General features: G+C 38.5%; 2 protein-coding genes across 10 annotated transcripts in view; both read left to right on the top strand.

Moving 5' to 3' along the window:
* Window positions 1-2248, top strand: part of LOC121727819 (protein suppressor of white apricot) — a 12298-nt gene extending 10050 nt beyond the window's left edge. For all 4 annotated transcript variants that reach the window (XM_042115830.1, XM_042115831.1, XM_042115833.1 and 1 more), the window contains exons 12-14: window positions 24-72; window positions 731-763; window positions 1140-2248. In XM_042115830.1, the coding sequence (XP_041971764.1) occupies window positions 24-72; window positions 731-763; window positions 1140-1431 (374 nt within the window). In that variant the 3' untranslated portion in view covers window positions 1432-2248. The remainder of the gene's footprint in view (window positions 1-23; window positions 73-730; window positions 764-1139) is intronic.
* The window catches only part of LOC121727826 (inositol oxygenase), a 26388-nt gene extending 5984 nt beyond the window's left edge, over window positions 1-20404 (top strand). Inside the window, exons 2-9 of one of the 6 annotated variants that reach the window (XM_042115854.1) lie at window positions 5464-5470; window positions 5631-5641; window positions 7540-7717; window positions 8213-8421; window positions 9041-9177; window positions 10116-10250; window positions 12782-12877; window positions 13208-13389. In XM_042115854.1, coding sequence (XP_041971788.1) covers window positions 5636-5641; window positions 7540-7717; window positions 8213-8421; window positions 9041-9177; window positions 10116-10250; window positions 12782-12877; window positions 13208-13316 — 870 coding nt within the window. In that variant the 5' untranslated portion in view covers window positions 5464-5470; window positions 5631-5635 and the 3' untranslated portion in view covers window positions 13317-13389. Of the gene's footprint in view, window positions 1-5463; window positions 5471-5620; window positions 5642-6795; window positions 6897-7539; window positions 7718-8212; window positions 8422-9040; window positions 9178-10115; window positions 10251-12781; window positions 12878-13207; window positions 13390-16294; window positions 16382-16687; window positions 16866-17496; window positions 17706-18028; window positions 18166-18542; window positions 18682-19228; window positions 19325-20292 lie in introns of those variants that run through there. The other 5 variants (XM_042115851.1, XM_042115852.1, XM_042115850.1 and 2 more) reach the window with 5 other exon arrangements.

The following is a 20404-nucleotide window of genomic DNA, read 5'->3' as shown; positions in this document are numbered from 1 at the left end:
TCTAACCAATGGCTTGTTTATAGATTACGGGGACGAAGATAGACATAAGCGTTCTAAACGGAAATACGACAGGTGAGCACTTTTTTACATTTTTAAATACACAATATGTTATTTTTACGTTAGCAAAGTTTTCACGTTAGCAGCACCAGCATATACAGTGGACAAAAAGTTTTGTTCGTCGTTTGACAACGTTTCTGTCAGTATCTTTTAACAAGCAATTCTTGTATATATATGGCACAGCGCCTGTGTAGCTGGCTATGCGCGCCGTGTGAACTGGCTCTAACGTTGTAACTTGGCCCTAAGGCTTCTTAAGTCTTTTTAAGTCATTGACCGTTAAAATGTATAAATACAAGTGACGGACTTTCTTTCGCCTCTGCTTCAGATATATAATTGGAATCTCGGAATCGGCTCCAACGATTTTCATGATATTTTACTAAATATCATGAAAATCGCCCCCGAAACCCGCTATATACTTATAGCGGGTTTCGGGGGCGATAAATCGATCTAGCTAGGAATCATTTTTAGAAAATGTCATTTTATTAGTTTTTTATCGAATTCTGAGCAAAGCTCGGTCAAGTAGCTAGTGATTACTGATATGAATTGTGCAACATGTCGGATCTTGGTCGTATTATTTACTGTATGTGCTGGTAGCGCCCTCTGCTCCGACCGCAGCGTAATATTATTTATTGATTATTGTATTATACAGTACTAATTAACATATTAATTTCAGGTCGTCGGATGAAGATGGGTCGGATTATGATGGGTATGTATCACTGTATTATCATACATTATAGTTACACTCTAACAGGCTTTAGTTACGTCATTATATGGAACTAGATGACACCCGTAACTCCGTTGCGCCAAAATTTGCTTATCGCGCGGGAACCGTACATTTTCCGGGATAAAAAGTATCCTATGTCCCTTCCCGGGATTCAAAGTATCTATCGAGTAATACCAAATTTTAGCAAAATCGGTTCAGTGGTTTGGGCTCGAAGGGGTAACAGACAGACAGACAGACGGACAGACCCATTTTTGCATTTACAGTATTAGTATGGTTATCGTAAGAGTAAAATAAAAACCAGACATTTACAGGAAATCGCCTAAATTCAAATTTTAATGTGCAATTTTGTATTTTCCAGATCACGACGGAAGAAACGAAAGAAGGAGAGAAAACATACTAAAAACAAAAAGAAGAGGAGAGAAGAGAGTGATTACGAAGAAGATCAGCCTATCAACATAGACCTCACCAGCACTCTCAAAGAACTACGGAATGCCTCTCCCACTAAGGAGCTAGGGCTACAAGAAGTGAGAAAGGAGACTCCAGAAGAAGATATACTGAGGAGAAAGAAAAAGAAAGAGCGAGAATATAGTGAGGGGGAGTGGTCCAGTGACAGTGATGAAGACTCTCTCTCTAGTGCCAGCCAAGCGTGAGTTGGTATTGATGTAATCTACATAGAAATTGTAGATGGTAAAGGTGGCTTTCCAATCCTTGCCGAAAGCGACCGCGACAGACAATAATTCAAACGAAATAATAAATAAAGTACACTAGGCCCTCGATAGTCCGAACCCCAGCTAATCCGAATACCTCTATAATCCGAACGACCTCCCTCCCCGCACAAATCACTCCCGCAGTCGCGCCACCGCATTCTAGTGTCGAGTTAGACGTACTACACGTATAATTTGTTTTTGACCGCCCCACGCGTTATTCCGCCATTTTGTTATAGGTACACACTTTGTACTGTATTTGTGCGTTTTACCATGGCTTCAACATCAAAAAAATGCCTTTAAAAATGTCTACATACTAATCCGAATGCTGCGTCCATCCGAACAGGGTATATATTTTGGGTGTTTGGACTATCGAGACCATCGAGGCCCTACTGTAGTTACCCAGGCTATTTTCTACCGACATAGGTCTAGCGAACCATGCCGCCGTTGCTTTGTAATGGCGTGGAGCACAATGAAACCTTATAGCCTAGGTCATAAACTGGCATTTTTTTATGTATTGTCAGTCGTGATCGCTTGCCGCGTTGATCAGGACGGTACCTTAATACTCTTTGTCTGAATATTTTGTATAATTGTGTGTGTATGAAAAGTGATGCATATGTGTATGTGAGTCCTCTAGTGTGTGAGATATTCCACACATGACTAACAGGCGGCCCGATTCTCAAACACTCGAAGCCTTGAATGTCGTGGTCGTCTAAGCGGGCCCCTAGACGAGCAATTTTATTGCTTAATATCACGTTTTGCGTAATATTATTGACCGTCCAGCGTTGATATTGAACATCGCGCTCCTTCAATCTAATTGTCAAATAAACTGTTCAATAAAATTAAAGCGTGATATTGCACAATACAATTAATCGTCTAGACTGTAGGGGACTGACTCGCGTGTGAGATAATGTGCGCAAGCGAATAAGATAGCCTGCGTTCGAAACGACATTCGAAGCTTGAGATTCGGGCACCTGGTGTTGGAATAAAACTAAGTGTATAAATATGTAAACGGACTTTGCGTGTACGTAAAATGTGTACGCCACTGCGTGCGCGTATACGTGAACTTTTCCTCCGGCGTTCCTTATTTTTAATCGTGTTGGTAAATATTTAAGAGTAATATAAATCGGTTGTAAAGAGGATCGAGTAGAAGTTTCCTATATGTCAGTAAAGACATTTTGAAAGGTTTATAATTTTTATTGGTATTTGATAATTTCCACAAAGGAGTATGTTTTAAAATGTATGGAGTCTGGTCCAAATTTCCACTACTAACGAAACCCATAATATTGACTTATTGTCCATTAAGGTGGTTCGTTTCCCATGTTTTGTCATTATAAAAATGTGACTTCTGTGTGAAATAAAGTATTTTAAATATATTTCGCGACAATGGTATTGCAAATTAAATAGATGTGCATATAAATTTATGTAGTAATAATATGAAATGAGCTAATTAATATCGATTGTTTTTTTGTATGGGAAACGAACCACCTTAAGTATCTAAGAGTAACTTTCTTTATGAGACAAATTAAAAATAAGCTGTCAGTAAAAAGTTATAAACATATCAAAAATATTGTTTGAGTGTAAATATTGATATTCATCCATTTCAGTGAAAACCTAGGAAATGCCAAACGTCATGAAATAACATAGTTTGAGTAGTTAAAACTTTACTTCATTCTCCTTTTTTGTTGGAAGGTAATTTAAATTTATCGTATTATTTTAGTTCGTTTAGTCTTAGCTTAGTTTCCCACTATAATTATTGTAATATAAATAATTATTAATAAAATTTTAATAGTGATATTTAATTTATTTGTTTTATTCATATCCAACCATTGCAGATCTAGCTAATTTCGTCGAGTTTTATCATTTTTGTTTGTTGACTGCAGTTTTGTTCTAAATGATCTAAAGAACATGCCTGCATTCATAACTCAAAACGTATTTTTTTAAGATTACGAAAAATATTAAGTTGACATAGCTAAATAACGTAGGTCAACCATTGGTCTAGGAATCTTTTTCTCCAATGGTACACACAAAATGTTTTTTTATAAAACACTGGTGAATTTAGAACTTCCCAACCACAAATTTTAGTTCCAAACCAATACGGACGCTTTTTAAATTTCGTAATAACAAGCTTTGTCACTGTAGTCTGTACATCTTTATGCCCAGCTAAAGAAATAAAATGTTTAGTTCGTCTGTAACTTACAAGTGACACAGCAGAGATCTTTTTCATCAAGATCACTGGTGCTTAATCTTATTTATCTTATATATTCCGTACCGTTATAAGGCGAAAAATAGTGCTTTTTGTATGAGAGACCCACTTAATTATTTAATTTATTTTTATTATTAAAAATTAAATTGCAACTAAAATTAAGGATTTTGTGAATATTTCAAGTGCCTACCTGTTGCCATTATGGATTACAAGCAAAAAAAAATAAAAAAAAAAACATGATTTTTTTTGCTTTTCTATTGGGGGGGGGGGGGGGGGCCCATACAACAAGCTTTGTTGTATTTGTTGTTATAGCGGCAACAGATAAATACAATCTGTGAAAATTTCAACTCTCTAGCTATTACCGTTCTTGAGTCACAACTTACAGCCTGGAGTAATAGGGTCCCGTTTCTACCGTTTGGGTACGGAACCCTAAAAAAATTACATCTTCCACGACGACTTAGCACTATTTTACCGGTGGGCGTGAAAATCTAAATGGTTTGACTTCACCCGGGCCTCTGACAAAGTCACGGCGCGGCGGGCAGTACGCGACCCGCGGGCCGCCGGTGATTGGGTATACCTTAGCTATTACTAGGTGATGACCTAGTGTGAAAATAATTATAATTATTATACTATATCAGAGATGTCTGATATAGTATAATAATTATAATTATTTTACACACAACCTAGATGATGCGTTATTACAATGCAGGCAAATAGATTAAGGTAATCCATTGTACGTTACAAATTACTCACATTCTTAATCCAAGGCAAGGTACAGAGTAATCCTACACAAACAAACATACACGTGAACCTATATTAAATAATACTTTGTATGTATGTAATATTTTACGTCTTTATATCTACGGCTAAAAGGAAAAAGAACTATAGAGACATATCTGCTTATTTGGATAAAAAATGATTATAAACTAAAAATGTTAAATTTCAGCTGTAGACGTTCGCATATTTTGTCGTAGTTGACGACGTCCAAATAATGATATAATACTATGTTAAACGAGTAGGTTGCTTATATTCAACAGTTTCTGCTACTGTCATGAGCAAAAGTGTAATAAGTGTTGTTTTGTTTGTAATTGTACAAAATTATCGATGCTATATGTATCTAGGTACCTACCACTGACAGTGTACCTCCATGTAAGAATTGTGATATCGGTAATCTAAGGCGTGTGCGATAATCCGTTTAGAACGGCAATAATAACTGCTCATCAATTTTATGGTGCTATAAAGCCATTGAATAAACGTGCAACTTAAACACGAATGCATAGTTTAATTTTGTAACTATTCTTTAAAACATGCTGTGTTATTGCTAAAATTGCTGTTAGATAAACGTAGTCAAACTTTATTTGTGAACACAAGTCTACCAGTTATTTCACATAGTGATTATATTCTCTTTGGTTAACACACTCCGAATGGACTATAGCGTTGCTAATGTTGTTCTCAAAATTTTTCGAGGGTAGTCTGAAAATAGCCTGACACGAAACACTTTTTTGTACAATAAGTTGTCAATTTGTATGCTATTATTTAACGAAATGGATAATAATGTTTTGTTATACATTACAAGGATAGATTTTTTTTTAATATTGTAATCACATTTTCACGATGATTTTGAGATGACACTAGTGAAAGTGCATAAAAACAAAAGTAAGTTTATCCTATTGTTTTTCATTCTTTCATTTCTCTCTGATTCTTCGAAAGTATGAAATTAATAGATCTCCTTATTAATACCAATATCTTATACTTATGTTAATTTGCCATAGCCCACAGGTCATAAACGCTACAAGAAGATGATAAATACAAAATGCCTACAATGGGACACGACGGTGTTGTGTCTAAACTGAAAAGACGAGTTACCTACGTGAGGAAGAACACAACACACTATAAAGTTGTGACCGAAACAGAAGTTTATAAACAGAGCAATCTGTAGCCAGAATGATGGTAAGCAACTAGCAAATCCTTATTTTGAAACCGAACTAGATTTTAATTATCTTTTAGTCGACTGAGTATGTACCAAGCTGAATTTGACAGTCTCATTATTGTATCTAGTATGTTCCACCGTAGCGCCTCAACTAAGGGGTTGGCATTTGAATCACGCATTATAGGTAGAGAGGCCGGAACGGTGGCATTTTATAGGGGTTAGTTACCCCTTTCAAATGACACCTGATTTGTGTCTAGGAGATGCATAGTTTTTTTTAATACATGTTTGAAGTTACGTGTGACGGAACGTTATATTTTGTTAACGTGTTTCTAATATTAATTTTTCACTGTAGTTAGGTTATGTTTTACGCGTTATTTGTTGTAAAATGTATTTTAGTGACATAAATTTAAGAACAGTATACAATTCTTTATATCATTGCATTTACATTAGGTAATAATTATAGCAAGCTAAGGCGGGAGCTTCGCTGCGCTACGCTCCCACCTTAGCCATTGTGGTTATTTTTTTGTGAACCACCCAGAAATAGGAGCCCCGCGTAGCGGGGCTCCGTCGACTAATATTGAAGCCAGTTGTTATAATATTATATCTATAAAAATATAGGGGGTGCAATTAAACTTTTAGTTAGTTTGCCAGTGTGCAAATAAGTGCCTATAATTTGTTATGCAAGGGCGATAGGGCATTGCATTCCCGCAGATGCCCGCAGCGTCGTAGCTGTATATTTACAATATAAGACATAGAACCGAATTTGCCCATACTCAAAAAAGACTAATTTTGTCGTCAGTCCACTAATTTGGTTGTTTTATTGAACATAATCTCAAAAAATAAAATCATTTTTTTCGTGGTAACCACTGATTTCCTAACTTTAGGGAGGGGGTATGGGGGTATTTTTCTTAGATTGATTTGAAAGGGATGGCACTACGATGTTGCCACTTTTTAATTTCTTCACTTTCTTGACAGACGATAACAAGTAAATAGGTAAACTGGAAAAAGCGCAAGTATATTTTTATTATTAGTGTTTGACTTACCTACGTAATGCGCTGTTTGTGTATTTCGAAGCGGTATATTTTTATGGCAAATCATTTATCACACATCATAAACGGCGACACCCACAATTGTTTTACTGTTGATAGCTATTTAAGATAAATTACACCTTATATAAGACCTAGTACTGCACATAAAACCTAGTCTGGTCTGGTCTTCAGGAAGCTACGTAAAATCTTGTGCATTGGGATTCAGGACTTTAAAATGGCTGAAGTTGTAAGTTAAAATAAATAATTGATGCAAAAACTTGCCAAAATTTGTAAATTATACTTTTACTTTTAAACATGTTTTAATAAAGTGGTAACTGAAATAATTAAAACTACAGTTCTCAGTGTGAGAAGAATAATTAAGGTGCAGCCCACCAAACTCCACAGCTCCCTATTTTGGGCACTAATGGTAGTCGTTATATTTTTTGACCGCTACATTTTCACCACTTCTGCTCCTGTAAGTCAGGATCGACAGCGGTAACCAATCAAGAAAAACCCTTTGGTATGATAAGAAAGGTGACCTAGGCTAGGACCAAGCCAATGTAATAAAAATTATCTTATTTGAGGCTATTAGTTCAATAAACAAGTAGCGTTTTTCTTGATAGTAGAATTTAAAATATTAACTCTTAATAATCCAAACTTTATAATATTATAAATACGAAATTGTGTCTGTCTGTTACCTCTTCACGTTCAACCTACTGAACCGGTTTTGCTGAAATTTGTTATGAAGATACTTTAAGTACCATAGGATATTTTATCGCAAAAAATATACGGTTCACGCGCGATAAACGAAATTCGCCGCAACGGAGTTACGGGTGCCATCTAGTTCCATAATAAAAAAATGTAATAAAAAAATAAACTTCACTTTCTAGAAAGGTCCGATATCTATGATCGACCCGTCGCAGCTGCTGCGTCCGGAGCCGACCTTCAACGACAAACCCGTGGACGCCTTCCGCGACTACTCCTTGGATGACGAGGACCCCATCAAGGAGAGAGTCCGCAGGACCTACTACACTATGCATACTAACGTCACCGTGGACTTTGTTAAAGGTGAGCGTAGTGGTGCTCCCACACTGCCGATAGAAAATGTTTGGTAACGTTAGTAAACATTTGATATTAGTGTAGGAGCACATATAATATGTAAGTTGTAACAATTCCTAACAAAATTGACAACATTTGTTAGTAAATGTTTTTATGTTAGAAAATATTTACAAATATTTTCTAACGTCAGTGTTGCACTATTAATGTATAAATTAAAATAAAATGGAACTAAAAAAGCTCCTTGCGGTACTCCGCTAGGAATGGACTTTTTAAAGGATTCATTTGTATAATTTACATAATTAGTGTTATAGTGTATAATGAGATGATAGTATCAGAAAATAATATTTTTAAATAAAATTAAATTCATGCGTAGCTAAGTGTGGACAAACTTTTTTAAGAATAGCCTCTTGGGAATCTTGAATTCTAATGTTGTGCTATTTTATATACTAAATTGTGGATTATACATGGCATTTAAACAATACGTCATTTGAAAATATTTAACAGAGAAACGCGAGAAATGGCTGAAATTCAACCACTTCAAATCGGCGATCAAGGACGCTCTGATCAAGCTGAACGAGCTGGTGGACGAGTCAGACCCCGACACCGACCTCCCCAACATCGTGCACGCCTTCCAGACCGCCGAGAGGATCCGCCAGGACCACCCTGATGACGACTGGTTCCATCTCACTGGACTCATCCACGACTTGGGCAAGGCAAGTAAAAACATAGTTTACAATCATAATTTTCTTTCTCTTTATAAGCTTATGATTTGTAAAAATCCTTTCAAAAATAATTAAATTTTTGGTGTGCAAATACGATCTACATACTTACAAAATTTGGTTCTGTAGCAATGAAATGATTACAGTTCATTTTAGTCTGACCGCATAGTCCCCCATTGGGCTTAAAATCTTCTGGGGCTTGCCACCATAGTCCTACAGCTATAATGCCTCTAACGAAATCAAAACATTGCTAGAAACATCATCACGAATCACGATAAAGTAGTTATCGCTTCTGTCCTACGCGTAATATTATGTTTTATTATTATATAATTTCTTCACCTTTGAGGTCAAGATACAGAGATAAAATTTATTATTTCGTAGTTAACAGCGGTATCTTCTGCTGTAAACACTGTTTATCTTAATTTGGGGTTATTTTTATCAGAGTAATGATAGTGCAAAATTCATCTGTTTATTTTTATTTTCGAAACTACTTTTAACTAATTGTACCGTTCATGGATAAAAGGAACTACCGATTTTTTTCAGTTTTTTTTATTTATTGCCTTCAGACTTTTTCAATAATGGCCGGGTTTTTAATTTTTTTTTATTAAAATAGGTGATGGCTTTCTACGGCGAGCCGCAATGGTGTGTGGTGGGGGACACTTTCCCAGTCGGCTGCAAGTGGGCGGACTCCATCGTGTACGGGCCAGAGAGCTTCAAGGACAATCCGGACACATACAACCCCAAATATAAGTATGTTTTATAACTTCACTTCTCACACACTTACAATTCTTACAATCATTAGATATTCCCACCACTGAAACTCTTGTGTGTCTGCACTGTCTGCATTGACAACATGATCATACGATAAGCCATATCAAATCATAGACCCCCGTACGTAATTGCTTATATTGGCCCATCATAGACAATTATTTTTTTATTTTTTTGATATTTAATTCAGGCATCGTGGCCCATATTATTACAAATAATAATAGCTCCCACACCGGTTTTCGGTGACGGTGGCCGGTTTCATTGAAACCAGGCCAGCTGCGCAGGAGTAATTTTATAGTACCCAAGTGTGTGCGCAGTATACAAGAGCACTCTCTATTCCTTTACTCTTATAACCCAGTGGGACGGCAGACCGACACGACTGGCGAGAGATCAGGCGCAGGACCGACTTCTTACATGCCCATCCGACGCATGGATCATCTTACTTGTCAGACAATCAGATGATCAGCCTGCATTGTCCTAACCAAACTTGGAAATAAAATGTTTCCAACGCGGGAATCGAACCCACGACCTCCGAGTCAAGAGCCGCGCTCTATACCACTAGACCACGGAGGCATTAAATTACCTATATATTACAAATACCTTATAGACTAACATACATACAATTATACTAAAACTAACACTAACACTAAACACGTATTGTCTGCAACGTGGGGCGCGATGTGTTCGTCGTCGTCGTCCTCGGAACCTCCTGTATTATGGACTATTACAAGCGATAATGAAGTTATATAATATTATAGCCCATGATCGACTTCGATTGTGCATTCTATAGACTCCTCCGAAATCTTATAAGTTATCATAGTCACTAGATGACGCCCGCAACCGACGCTCCGTTGCGCCAAAACTGGAGTATAGACCCTTACTTAGAGAGGGGATTGTATTAACCAACAAACAAATTTTAGCACGAAATACGGCATGTATCAGCCGCACTGCGGGCTCGATCAGCTGTTGATCTCGTGGAGCCACGACGAGTACATGTACCAGTTCCTCAAGCACAACAAGTCAAAACTGCCAGAGAAAGCGCTTTATATGATCAGGTAAGAATGCCTTGAAATGAGGCTTATTATAATGGGGGAGTTTGAAATTTTATTTGCCACCAGGTGCCGCTATGTCTAAATGTCTATCGTGTTAAACTGCTCTCATATGTCAAGATAGACCCTAAGGCTGCGTTTCTATCAGAGATGTGTCGCGACTTGCGAGGAATATGTTTTTAAGAACCAATAGCATCGCCGCGTTTTTTTTTTTATGAAATAAGAGGGCAAACGAGCAAATGGGTCACCTGATGGAAAGCAACTTCCGTCGCCCATGGACACTCACAGCATCAGAAGAGCTGCAAGTGCGTTGCCGGCCTTTTAAGAGGGGATAGGGTAATAGGGGAGGGTAGGGAAGGGAAGGGAAGGGAATAGTTGAGGGTAGGGAAGGGAATAGGGTAGGGGTTAGGGGATTGGGCCTCCGGTAAACTCACTCACTCGGCGAAACACAGCGCAAGCGCTGTTTCACGCCGGTTTTCTGTGAGAACGTGGTATTTATCCGGTCGAGCCGGCCCATTCGTGCCGAAGCATGGCTCTCCCACGTTGAGCGATATTACAGCAAGCTCACGTCAATGAAGCGATTCTATTGGTTCTCAAAAACACGTTCCTCGCAACACATCTCTGGTGGAAACGCAGCCTAAGGCACCTGATGGCAAATAAAATTTCAAACACCCCCATTATAATAATCACAATCAGCACTAAAAATATTTCAACGGGTATAAGCAAAGAGTAATTTCGAGTATTTTTTTCTAAATTCTTACGGAGTGAATCTTGTCTGAAGACTACCACCCTAACTAAGAATTTTGGTTAGCCTTAAGGGTGAAGCCAAGCGTGATTTTGTGAGTCGTGAGTCGCAGAATTTCTACCGCGTAAATATCTTTTCATACGAATAATGACTCACAAAGTTACGCTCGTGTGAGTCAAACAGCACTTTTGTATGAAACTGAATGCAGCAGAATTTCTGCCAGCCGAGATTCTGCGACTCACAACTCACAAATTACGCTCGTTTGGCTTCACCCTTAGCCTTGATGTTTTGCTAGTCGGCCATGGACCTGCATGGTATCTGGCGACCTGCGGGCTATCAGCATGGTGTTATCAACGTGTTTTGCGCACTCTGAACTTGAAGACTTTGATAAAGATTTATGGAAAATTAGAATCGAAATCTATTCACATCCAATTTCATCAACGTCTATTAGGGCGGGTTGCACCAGAGGCGTGGTTAAAGTTATGGTTATAGTTAAGGCAAATTTAGCTTTAACTTTAACCTTAACTTGGACCGGAGAAATTAACAGTTGACAGCTGGTCCAACAAGGTTATAAATGAACGTGGGCGGGGGCGCTGCTGGTAAAGGGGAACTGTCAAAAATGGCGTTTTTGTATGATGACAGCGTTAGTTCCTTTTTACGTCACGTGCATTTAAAACCTTGGCGAGCTCTATGGTTACGGTATAATATGGCGTCTTGATGGCGTCCATTTTTAACTTTAACCAAAAATTTGACATTTTGCATTGTAGTTAAAGTTATAGTTTAAGTTATAGTTAAAGTTAGTTGGTGCAACCCAACCTTAGTGTTTACAGCTTGTTAAAATGTCATGTCTCTCTTTCATTCATATGAAAAACGAAAGAAGTAACGTGGTACTAATTCGAACATTTTTAACAGTCGTTGGTGAAGTTGGACCATAATATATTCTATTGCAAATGAGTATACGATTCCAAAAAAGTCAAAAAGTCATTGACCTTTTTTGGAAAGACAACGCAGCTTATTTAAAAATGTAAGGTAAGGTAAAACTTTTACCGTAAAAGGTATTTAAAATGAGTAGTTTCGTAGCTGAAAAAGTACACCTAGCGATGTCTAAACTTTAAATAAATAAATAAATAAATAAAACGTTTATTCCTCTTTTTTGACCATTACACCACAAAAATAATACAATTAAAAGACGAAAATAAATACATTTAACGTACTAGTACAAGATTGCAGATAGAATACAAAACAATCGACATTCCACAATAAGTAAATGTTACAGTGTATAGTGTATACGACAATACAAAAATATTATGCATATTTATTAGGCATAATGAGATTTCAAAGTCCAACGAAACAAGGCAGGAAGTGTAATGATCAAAAACTGAATTGGCATCCACTCAGGTAGTGACCGCGATTCGCAGTCCCTGATTTTCAGTGGATCCAGACTGTCAGGTGAATGACAGACCACACAAGTCACCAGTCCTCTTTTAATAAATATTATATAATACAAAATAATATACATATACTTTAATAGCGTTTTCGGCATCTGCACTGCCCAGGGGCAGGGTGGGGCGTGGGCCGACAGGATACGGAAACATCCGAAGTTTAAATTAAGAACATAAACTACGTATTGCTACAGTATAGCAATATGACATAAATATTGCTATACTGTGGTATTGCATAGTACTAGTGCAATACCGCAATACGTAGTTTATGTTCTTAATTTAAATTTCGGCTGTTTCCGTATCCTGTCGGCCCACGCCCCACCCTGAATTTACAATGGTAATATTTTTAGATACCACTCATTGTATCCGTGGCACGCCGGTGGTGACTACAGACATCTCACCAATGAGAAGGATGAACAGATTCTACAGTGGGTCCTCGAATTTAAGTAAGTGTTTCAATCACTTGACCATCCCAATGTTACGTTACAAATACTAAAATTAGTCCTGAATGGACTAAAAGGTTCGAAAGCTGAAAAATGGTAGAAAGTCACAAATGGACTTCTTGATATAAGATTGAGACGAACTGTAAATTTTATTTAAGTGAAATACTTATTTATATCCCCACTGCCGGCTTTAGCATTACCAGCGCCCTGGGCAAAAATTTTCGGCGCCCATGGGTCTGGTAGAGCCAGAAAAAGGGACGCCGTCGCCCGCCCCCCCTTCAACGCCACTACTAAATAACCCCCTTAAAAATATGTTACTTTGTTTTGTTTCAGTAAATATGACTTGTACACGAAGAGCGCGAACGTGCCAGACATCGACGCCCTGTGGCCCTACTACGAGGGGCTCATTGACAAATACATCCCCGGGGTCTGCGAGTGGTGAATAGTAATTAAAGAAGGCAGTATTAATTTGTAGTATATCATTTTATACATTTTATAAAATATATTGACTGTATGATGTTATGACATGAATTAAAAATATTTTCAGTTCAGAGGCTTATTTTATTTACCTGACGTCAGGAGTTAGCAGTGTGCCATACGGCATACCATGTCTTTTCTTTCGGAAATAGAACGAGAATCGAGATACTTATCGACTGTTTTTTTTTTAATGAAATAAAGGCTAACGAGCAAACGGGTCACCTGATGGAAAGCAACTTCCATCGCCCATGGATACTCGCAGCATCAGAAGAGCTGCAGGTGCGTTGCCGGCCTTTTAAGAGGGAAAAGGGTAATAGGGGAGGGTAGGGATGGGTAGGGTAGGGGATTAGGCCTCTGGTAAACTCACTCACTCAGCGAAACACAGCGCAAGCGCTGTTTCACGCCGGCTTTATGTGAGAACGTGGTATTTCTCCGGTCGAGCCGGCCCATTTGTGCCGAAGCATGGCTCTCCCACGTCTAAAATTAGGGGGCTAACGGGCATACAGGTTACCTGATGGAAAGCAACTACGGTCGCCCATGGACACTCGCAGCATCAGAAGAGCTGCAAGTGCGTTGCCGGCCTTTTAAGAGTGAATAGGGTAATAGGGGAGGGTAGGGAAGGGAAGGGAATAGTTGAGGGTAGGGAAGGGAATAGGGTAGGGGTTAGGGTATTGGGCCCCCGGTAAACTCACGCACTCGGCGAAACACAGCGTAAGCGCTGTTTCACGCCGGTTTTCTGTGAGAACGTGGTATTTATCCGGTCGAGCCGGCCCATTCGCGCCGAAGCATGGCTCTCCCAACCCCCTTATATGGTCCGGCAAAGAGGCCTAAATAATTAAAGACGTGAGTGGATGAATAGGGTAACTGGTAAGTAACATGAAAAAACTTCCCGTTTTTTTGTTTGGCTTTAGGACCGGAAAAATATTTGAAATAGAAAAACTATGGATTACATGTGTAGCCAGATATATTAGCTAGGTTATGAAGTAGATATGTTACAAAATTTATTAAAATAATTAGGGAAAAAATGAGTTATTGTCCGTATGTTACGAAATGTTATTTTTCGATTCTTCCACTCACGTCTTCAATTATGATTTTGGATTATAATATCTACTAGGTATATACTATAACTAGCTGTTGCCCGCGACTTCGTCCGCGTGGACTTCAGTTTATAGCGCGCGGTGTCAATAAAATTGGTGTCAAAAGCTTTTTCGAAACCCTGGTACCCCTTAAATCAAAATACCCAAAACAGCCGTGTAGTGTGCACATAATATGTTTTTTTTTAATTAAGTAAACTTTTTTATACCAAGCTTATTTATCGTTACACAACTTAGCTGCATTACACAACTTTAGCTTTGCCCAATACCCAAAAACTATTTAGTATTTATTATTGGTAGTCTGTTGTTTCTGATATCTATGTTGGTACGTGAGTTATTTAATAACATACTATAACAATCGAAAGAATCGAAATATTAACTCAACATGGTACCACCTCTTATAGAAATACGCATGAGCAAGCGATAGCGCGATCTAGGCGACTCTTGGCGCCATCTGTTTTGAGTTTTTGGAACTAACTTAATTTGACCAAATTTACGCATTTTCACCCCTTTACAACCCCTTTTTCCAGTTAAAAAGTAGCCTATGTCCTTTCTCAGGCTTTAGACTATCTGTGTACAAAATTTCATTACAATCGGTTCAGTAGTTTTGGCGTGAAAGCGAGACAGACAGACAGACAGACAGACAGACAGACAGACAGAGATACTTTCGCATTTATAATATTAGTATAGATTCATGAATATCAGTTCACATTTGCAATGAAAAAGTTAGGATTTACGCATGTTATTGACCTTGGCCAAAAAACAGTCAACTTCTCTCACGAGTTTGGCACAAATAAGTTGCTCTCAATTGCCGAGACCTCCTTACACGTGCGACCGTTAAAAATAGAAGTAAATTGAAATGCACCAATAAATTGATCACAGTCATAATATCACAATGTCGATCGTTGACAGCACCAAGTGGCAGGCATAAAGGTACCGGCACAATAAAAAAGCGACTAACCGTTAAATAAGACTAAATTAAAATTATTAGATTACACACTTAAAAAATCTATAGCCAAAATTATTAGATTACATACTTAAAAAATCTATAGCCCGGCACACGTAGATAATTGGCCAACGAACTATGGATGCTTGTATTTTTCTTTCGCGAATGAAAATTTAATCACGTTCCTACTTTAGATATGCGATTAAAATTTTCGCGTGTAGGTAACCGAATTTCTAGGCGTTCGGTGACCGTGTTATATAAATGTGTAGATTCTTTAATGCTTTGGGCAGTGCAGTGGCCAGTGGGTTATAGGTAAGAAGAACTGCTGCGAAGGTAAGATCAAGCTTACCTTCGCACAATGCATAAAAGTATTGTGTAAAGATGCAGGTAGACCATTCAAGTTAAGAGGTAGATAAACGGTAAACCATTGTTTATTGTAAATACTTCTTGTTACATTTAACAATACAGCATGTTCTTAATATGCGACGATATACCTAAAGCTAATAAAAAAATAAAGCCAGCAAAGATAAAAAACTAGTAGGTAGGTTTTGCTTTTGTGGGTCCAAGCTGAAAAATATATATTGTAAAGTGTTCATATTTTTCAAAGCCATGCATGATACTCTGCTATCATAATTATTAATATAAAGGAGTGTCTAACAATAATTAAATGCTTATCAATTAAATAATTGAATATAATTTTGTTATTCATCAATTTTAGTATCTTCGCGTAACGAATTACTCTGAGATCCATAGAGAAGTAAAGTAAACAAATATCATTGAGATATAAGTATGTAGTACTTATAAGTTATAACTCAATGACAAATATTAAAAATTATTTGCGTAAACTCCCGATAACATCTGATTGTTTAGGGTCAAATAATCACACAACCACAGTATCTCAACACTTAAAGATGCGAAATCTGAGGAACAGCGCAGTTTGCTGTGGACGGACGGAATAGCAGTACGCACAAAATGAAAGTCAAAAATCCTGTGAGTTTTAGTTGTTTCAGTTAATTATAATTTTGCGTTTATAGTTTATACATAACATCTTTATTTGCGCAAGCGCAATGATATTGTTTTTTTATATGGACACTAGATCCAGATGTGTCCAGAATTTAGAAGGTCCAGAATTTATTTTTCAGACCTAAATGATGAGTTACTTACTAGCCTAAAATACACTGCATAAAAAGTAGGACATGTGCCTTACCTGTGCAGTGCCTAGTGCCTACCATGAAACATATCGAAATCTCTTCGATAGTTTTGGCAATTGGCAATCCTTAACAATTTCTGCTACAGGACAACACCATCAGCATGATGGACCCGTCGCTGCTGCTGCGGCCGGAGGCGGTTTACGACGGGAAGGACGTGCAGGCCTTCCGCGACTACTCCGTGGACGACGAGGATCCCATCAAGGCGCGAGTCCGCAAGACTTACTACACTATGCATACTAACGTCACCGTGGACTTTGTTAAAGGTGAGTTTGTAAAGCTGCGCGTTCACCGGGTCGGTGTCGGGGCGTACGGTGCGGACGGAGCGTCGTCGTTTATAATTTGTCAGGCGCAGAAATGACGTTCCAGTGCACACAGTACCATAGAAATCAATACAACAAATCCGTCCGCCGATTCCGATCCGGTGAACGCACAACTTAAGAGTGCTGTTACACGGTCAGTCTGGCATCAGTTCAGTTCATCAGTCTGTTCCAGACTGACGGAAGCAAGATCGTTTAACCGCTTGATTGACGTCATTGTTTTATTATGTACTTTTCTGCCATCGTTCTGGCGTCAGGTTCAGATTGATGGATTGAACTGATACCAGACTGACCGTGTAACAGTAGTCTATGAGCGGGCTACATAGCTTCGTTGAGATAAGTCGCCGCAGCGGTGACGCGTTGCGTTTTGCGTCGTTAGACGCAGTACCGTATTGATACCTATTTTTTAAGAGAATATGCAAAGGCCACTTTATTTTCGTCGCCCCATGTACTCCGTAGGGCCTCTATGAACGCTGCCGCCCCTAAACAGTGGCCTATAAAGGCCTATTTATAAATCCGGGGCTGGTTAGACGGTGTTTTTAATTCTACATTCCTTCAACATTTTTTTTGATTACAGGTAAAATGGACAAATGGCTGAAATTCAACCACTTTAAGTCGACGATCAAGGACGCTCTGATCAAGTTGAACGAGCTGGTGGATGAGTCAGACCCCGACACCGACCTCCCCAACATCGTGCACGCCTTCCAGACCGCTGAGAGGATCCGCCAGGACCACCCTGATGATGACTGGTTTCATCTCACTGGACTCATCCATGACGTTGGAAAGGTAGGAAATTTTTAAATTAATTTGTACTATCAGAGAAATTGGTTGACCTACGTAATTTGGTCGGGTTATAGCAAATCCAGACTAACATCATAACTAACATTAACTTGTGATAACGAGATCGAGTAACTAAGAAATCATACATTTCAAAATTAAACTATGACGCGTCCGCATTGCGTCCGTTGTTCGTATTGTGAAATAATGTTTATTGTGAAAAATAAGATCATCAAATTACTTCTGAATAAGTAAACTTGATTTACTCAATCCTAATTATACGTGCAAATTTTTTATTTCTTTAAAACGATTTTAATCAATCGTTTTTCCAGGTAATGGCGTTCTACGGCGAGCCACAGTGGTGTGTTGTAGGGGACACTTTCCCAGTCGGCTGCAAGTGGGGCAAGAGCATCGTATATGGCGACGACAGCTTCAAGGACAACCCCGACACATACAACCCTAAATACAAGTAAGTACAACCATACTAAATTAATTGACAATTGTATTCGCACATTAATAGACCTCGCTAAGGCATTCGGCAAAGCCTCTAAAGATAATACTAAGAATGCTAGAAAGTATATTATGAATAGGTAACGCCTTAATTGGTTTTCGTGGTTATCTAATTAATAGTATCCAAAGCGTAACATTTAAGCAACATAAAAATACCCATAATATAATATAGTTTGTGGATACCACAAGGCAGTATTTTGGGTCCTACAATTTTTATTCTATATATGAATGATATGTTTGCATTGAAGTAGTGATCCATCGCTGGAATCCCAGCTACTGACGCCCGCCACTACACCAATATTAATCAGGCTTTAACTAGGATTGTTCAATTCCCAGCACAGAGAACGGGATCTACTCACCGAAGTGCGGTATCGAAGCGCTGATGATGTCGTGGGGCCACGACGAATACCTGTACCGGTTCCTCGTACACAACAAGGCCAAGCTGCCTGAGCAGGCGCTATGGATGATCAGGTATCACTAGGATCAAGATTCTGCTATTTTAAGCCCTATTTAATACAATTTCAACCCTTAAGGCCTGTACTTTGATTTGGGCAGTGGAACCAGTTCTATTGGTCATAGGCCGTATGTATCGCCTCTTACCGTCGAGGAATCTGCATTCCTCGTCCCAGAGTGATGACTTGGCGTGATAACCGCTAATCATTCTTTCAAACCGCGTCAATACCGTTACATAGTGATAATAACTGCAGGTAATTAGTCCAGGTGATTAGTGATTAAGGGAAAGTAAGTATGGACGACTACTGATTAGTGCAAGTCCTGTACTTTCTCCTTATCACTGATCACCTGCACTTGATCACTATAATCAAAGTGAATACAGGCCTTATCAACTAGTATGGTATTTAGTGAATCGTAGATTTATATCACGTGATCTTCTTCTTTATATGTGCACTACTAAAAAAGAAAGCTTAGTAATATTTTGACACAGGATAAGCATAAAGGTAAATTAGCACAAGAAGGCCTTACCTATTCGCAGAAATAAAATAGTCACGATCTTGTATTTGCAGGTTCCACTCGTTCTACCCGTGGCACGCGGGCGGCGACTACAGCCACTTCGAGACTGAGAAAGATCAGAAGATTAAGGAAGCTGTACTTAAATTCAAGTAAGTGAACACTAAGCAAATACAAAGAGCGGATTGGCGGTCCCTTGTTGATCACACCGGACACCCAATATGTAGGTAATTACTACATCCAGTGGCGGCCCTAGGGGGTGGCGAACAGGGCAATCGCCCGGGGCCTCGCTCTTGCAGGGGCCTAGCAAGGTATTTTTTTGTAAGGGGGATATTAGATTATCATATATATTGGATCCGAGATCATTGAGTCAATGATATTGGATAATGTAATATAGACATATGATTAATTTCTTCCTTGATCATAGATTTTTGACATTTGCTGAGAGATTGGATCCAATATGGTCATAGAAATAGGTGATGCCAGTTATTTAATATAAAAAAGAGTTTTTAATTTCTTGTTCGTTAATACGTTTCAAATAATGTAATGTAATTATTTTTCTAATTATATACTTGGATAACCTTGCTGAAATAACGAAAAACAAGCCATATTAAAAATGACGATGTCTTTTGATCGAATTCTCTGAGATCTAGTAACCCTGACATCAATACCTGTCAGCGTTAGCGCTCTCCATTGGCTATTGAAACCACATATGACGTAAAATAGGATCAATGAAATATGATAATGTAATACGCAGATATGATCAAATGATCATATATGTTGGATCCTATATATGATCATAGAAATGATCCAATATAAATGATAATGTAATACCCCCCTAAGACAAAGGACCTCGCAAAGACCTGCGGCCCAGGGTCTCGCAAAGACCTTTCGCCCGGGTCTCGCATTGGGTAAGGCAGCCCTGACTACATGATTATTTTTTTCAACACAAGTAGGCCTGTAACTCTGTCCTCCCCCTAAACCCCTTCATGTGACCCCTTCATCTTCACCAGAGTGGGACACACTAATTTTCTCGTAGCACCATATTAATCAAGATTTGTAAAGATAAATCTATATCAGAAAGCCCGGTTTTTATAAAAAAATATTCTCTTTTTTCCAGCCAATACGACTTGTACACGAAGAGCGCTGCGATCCCAGACATAGAGGCTCTTTGGCCTTACTACGAGTCCCTCATTGACAAATACATGCCTGGTGTGCTAGAATGGTAAAAG

This window comes from Aricia agestis, chromosome 6 (genome assembly GCF_905147365.1).
Source record: "Aricia agestis chromosome 6, ilAriAges1.1, whole genome shotgun sequence".
NCBI lineage: Eukaryota > Metazoa > Arthropoda > Insecta > Lepidoptera > Lycaenidae > Aricia > Aricia agestis.
The sequence above is the reverse complement of the archived record's forward strand: the minus strand, read 5'-3'. Positions and strand labels throughout refer to the sequence as shown.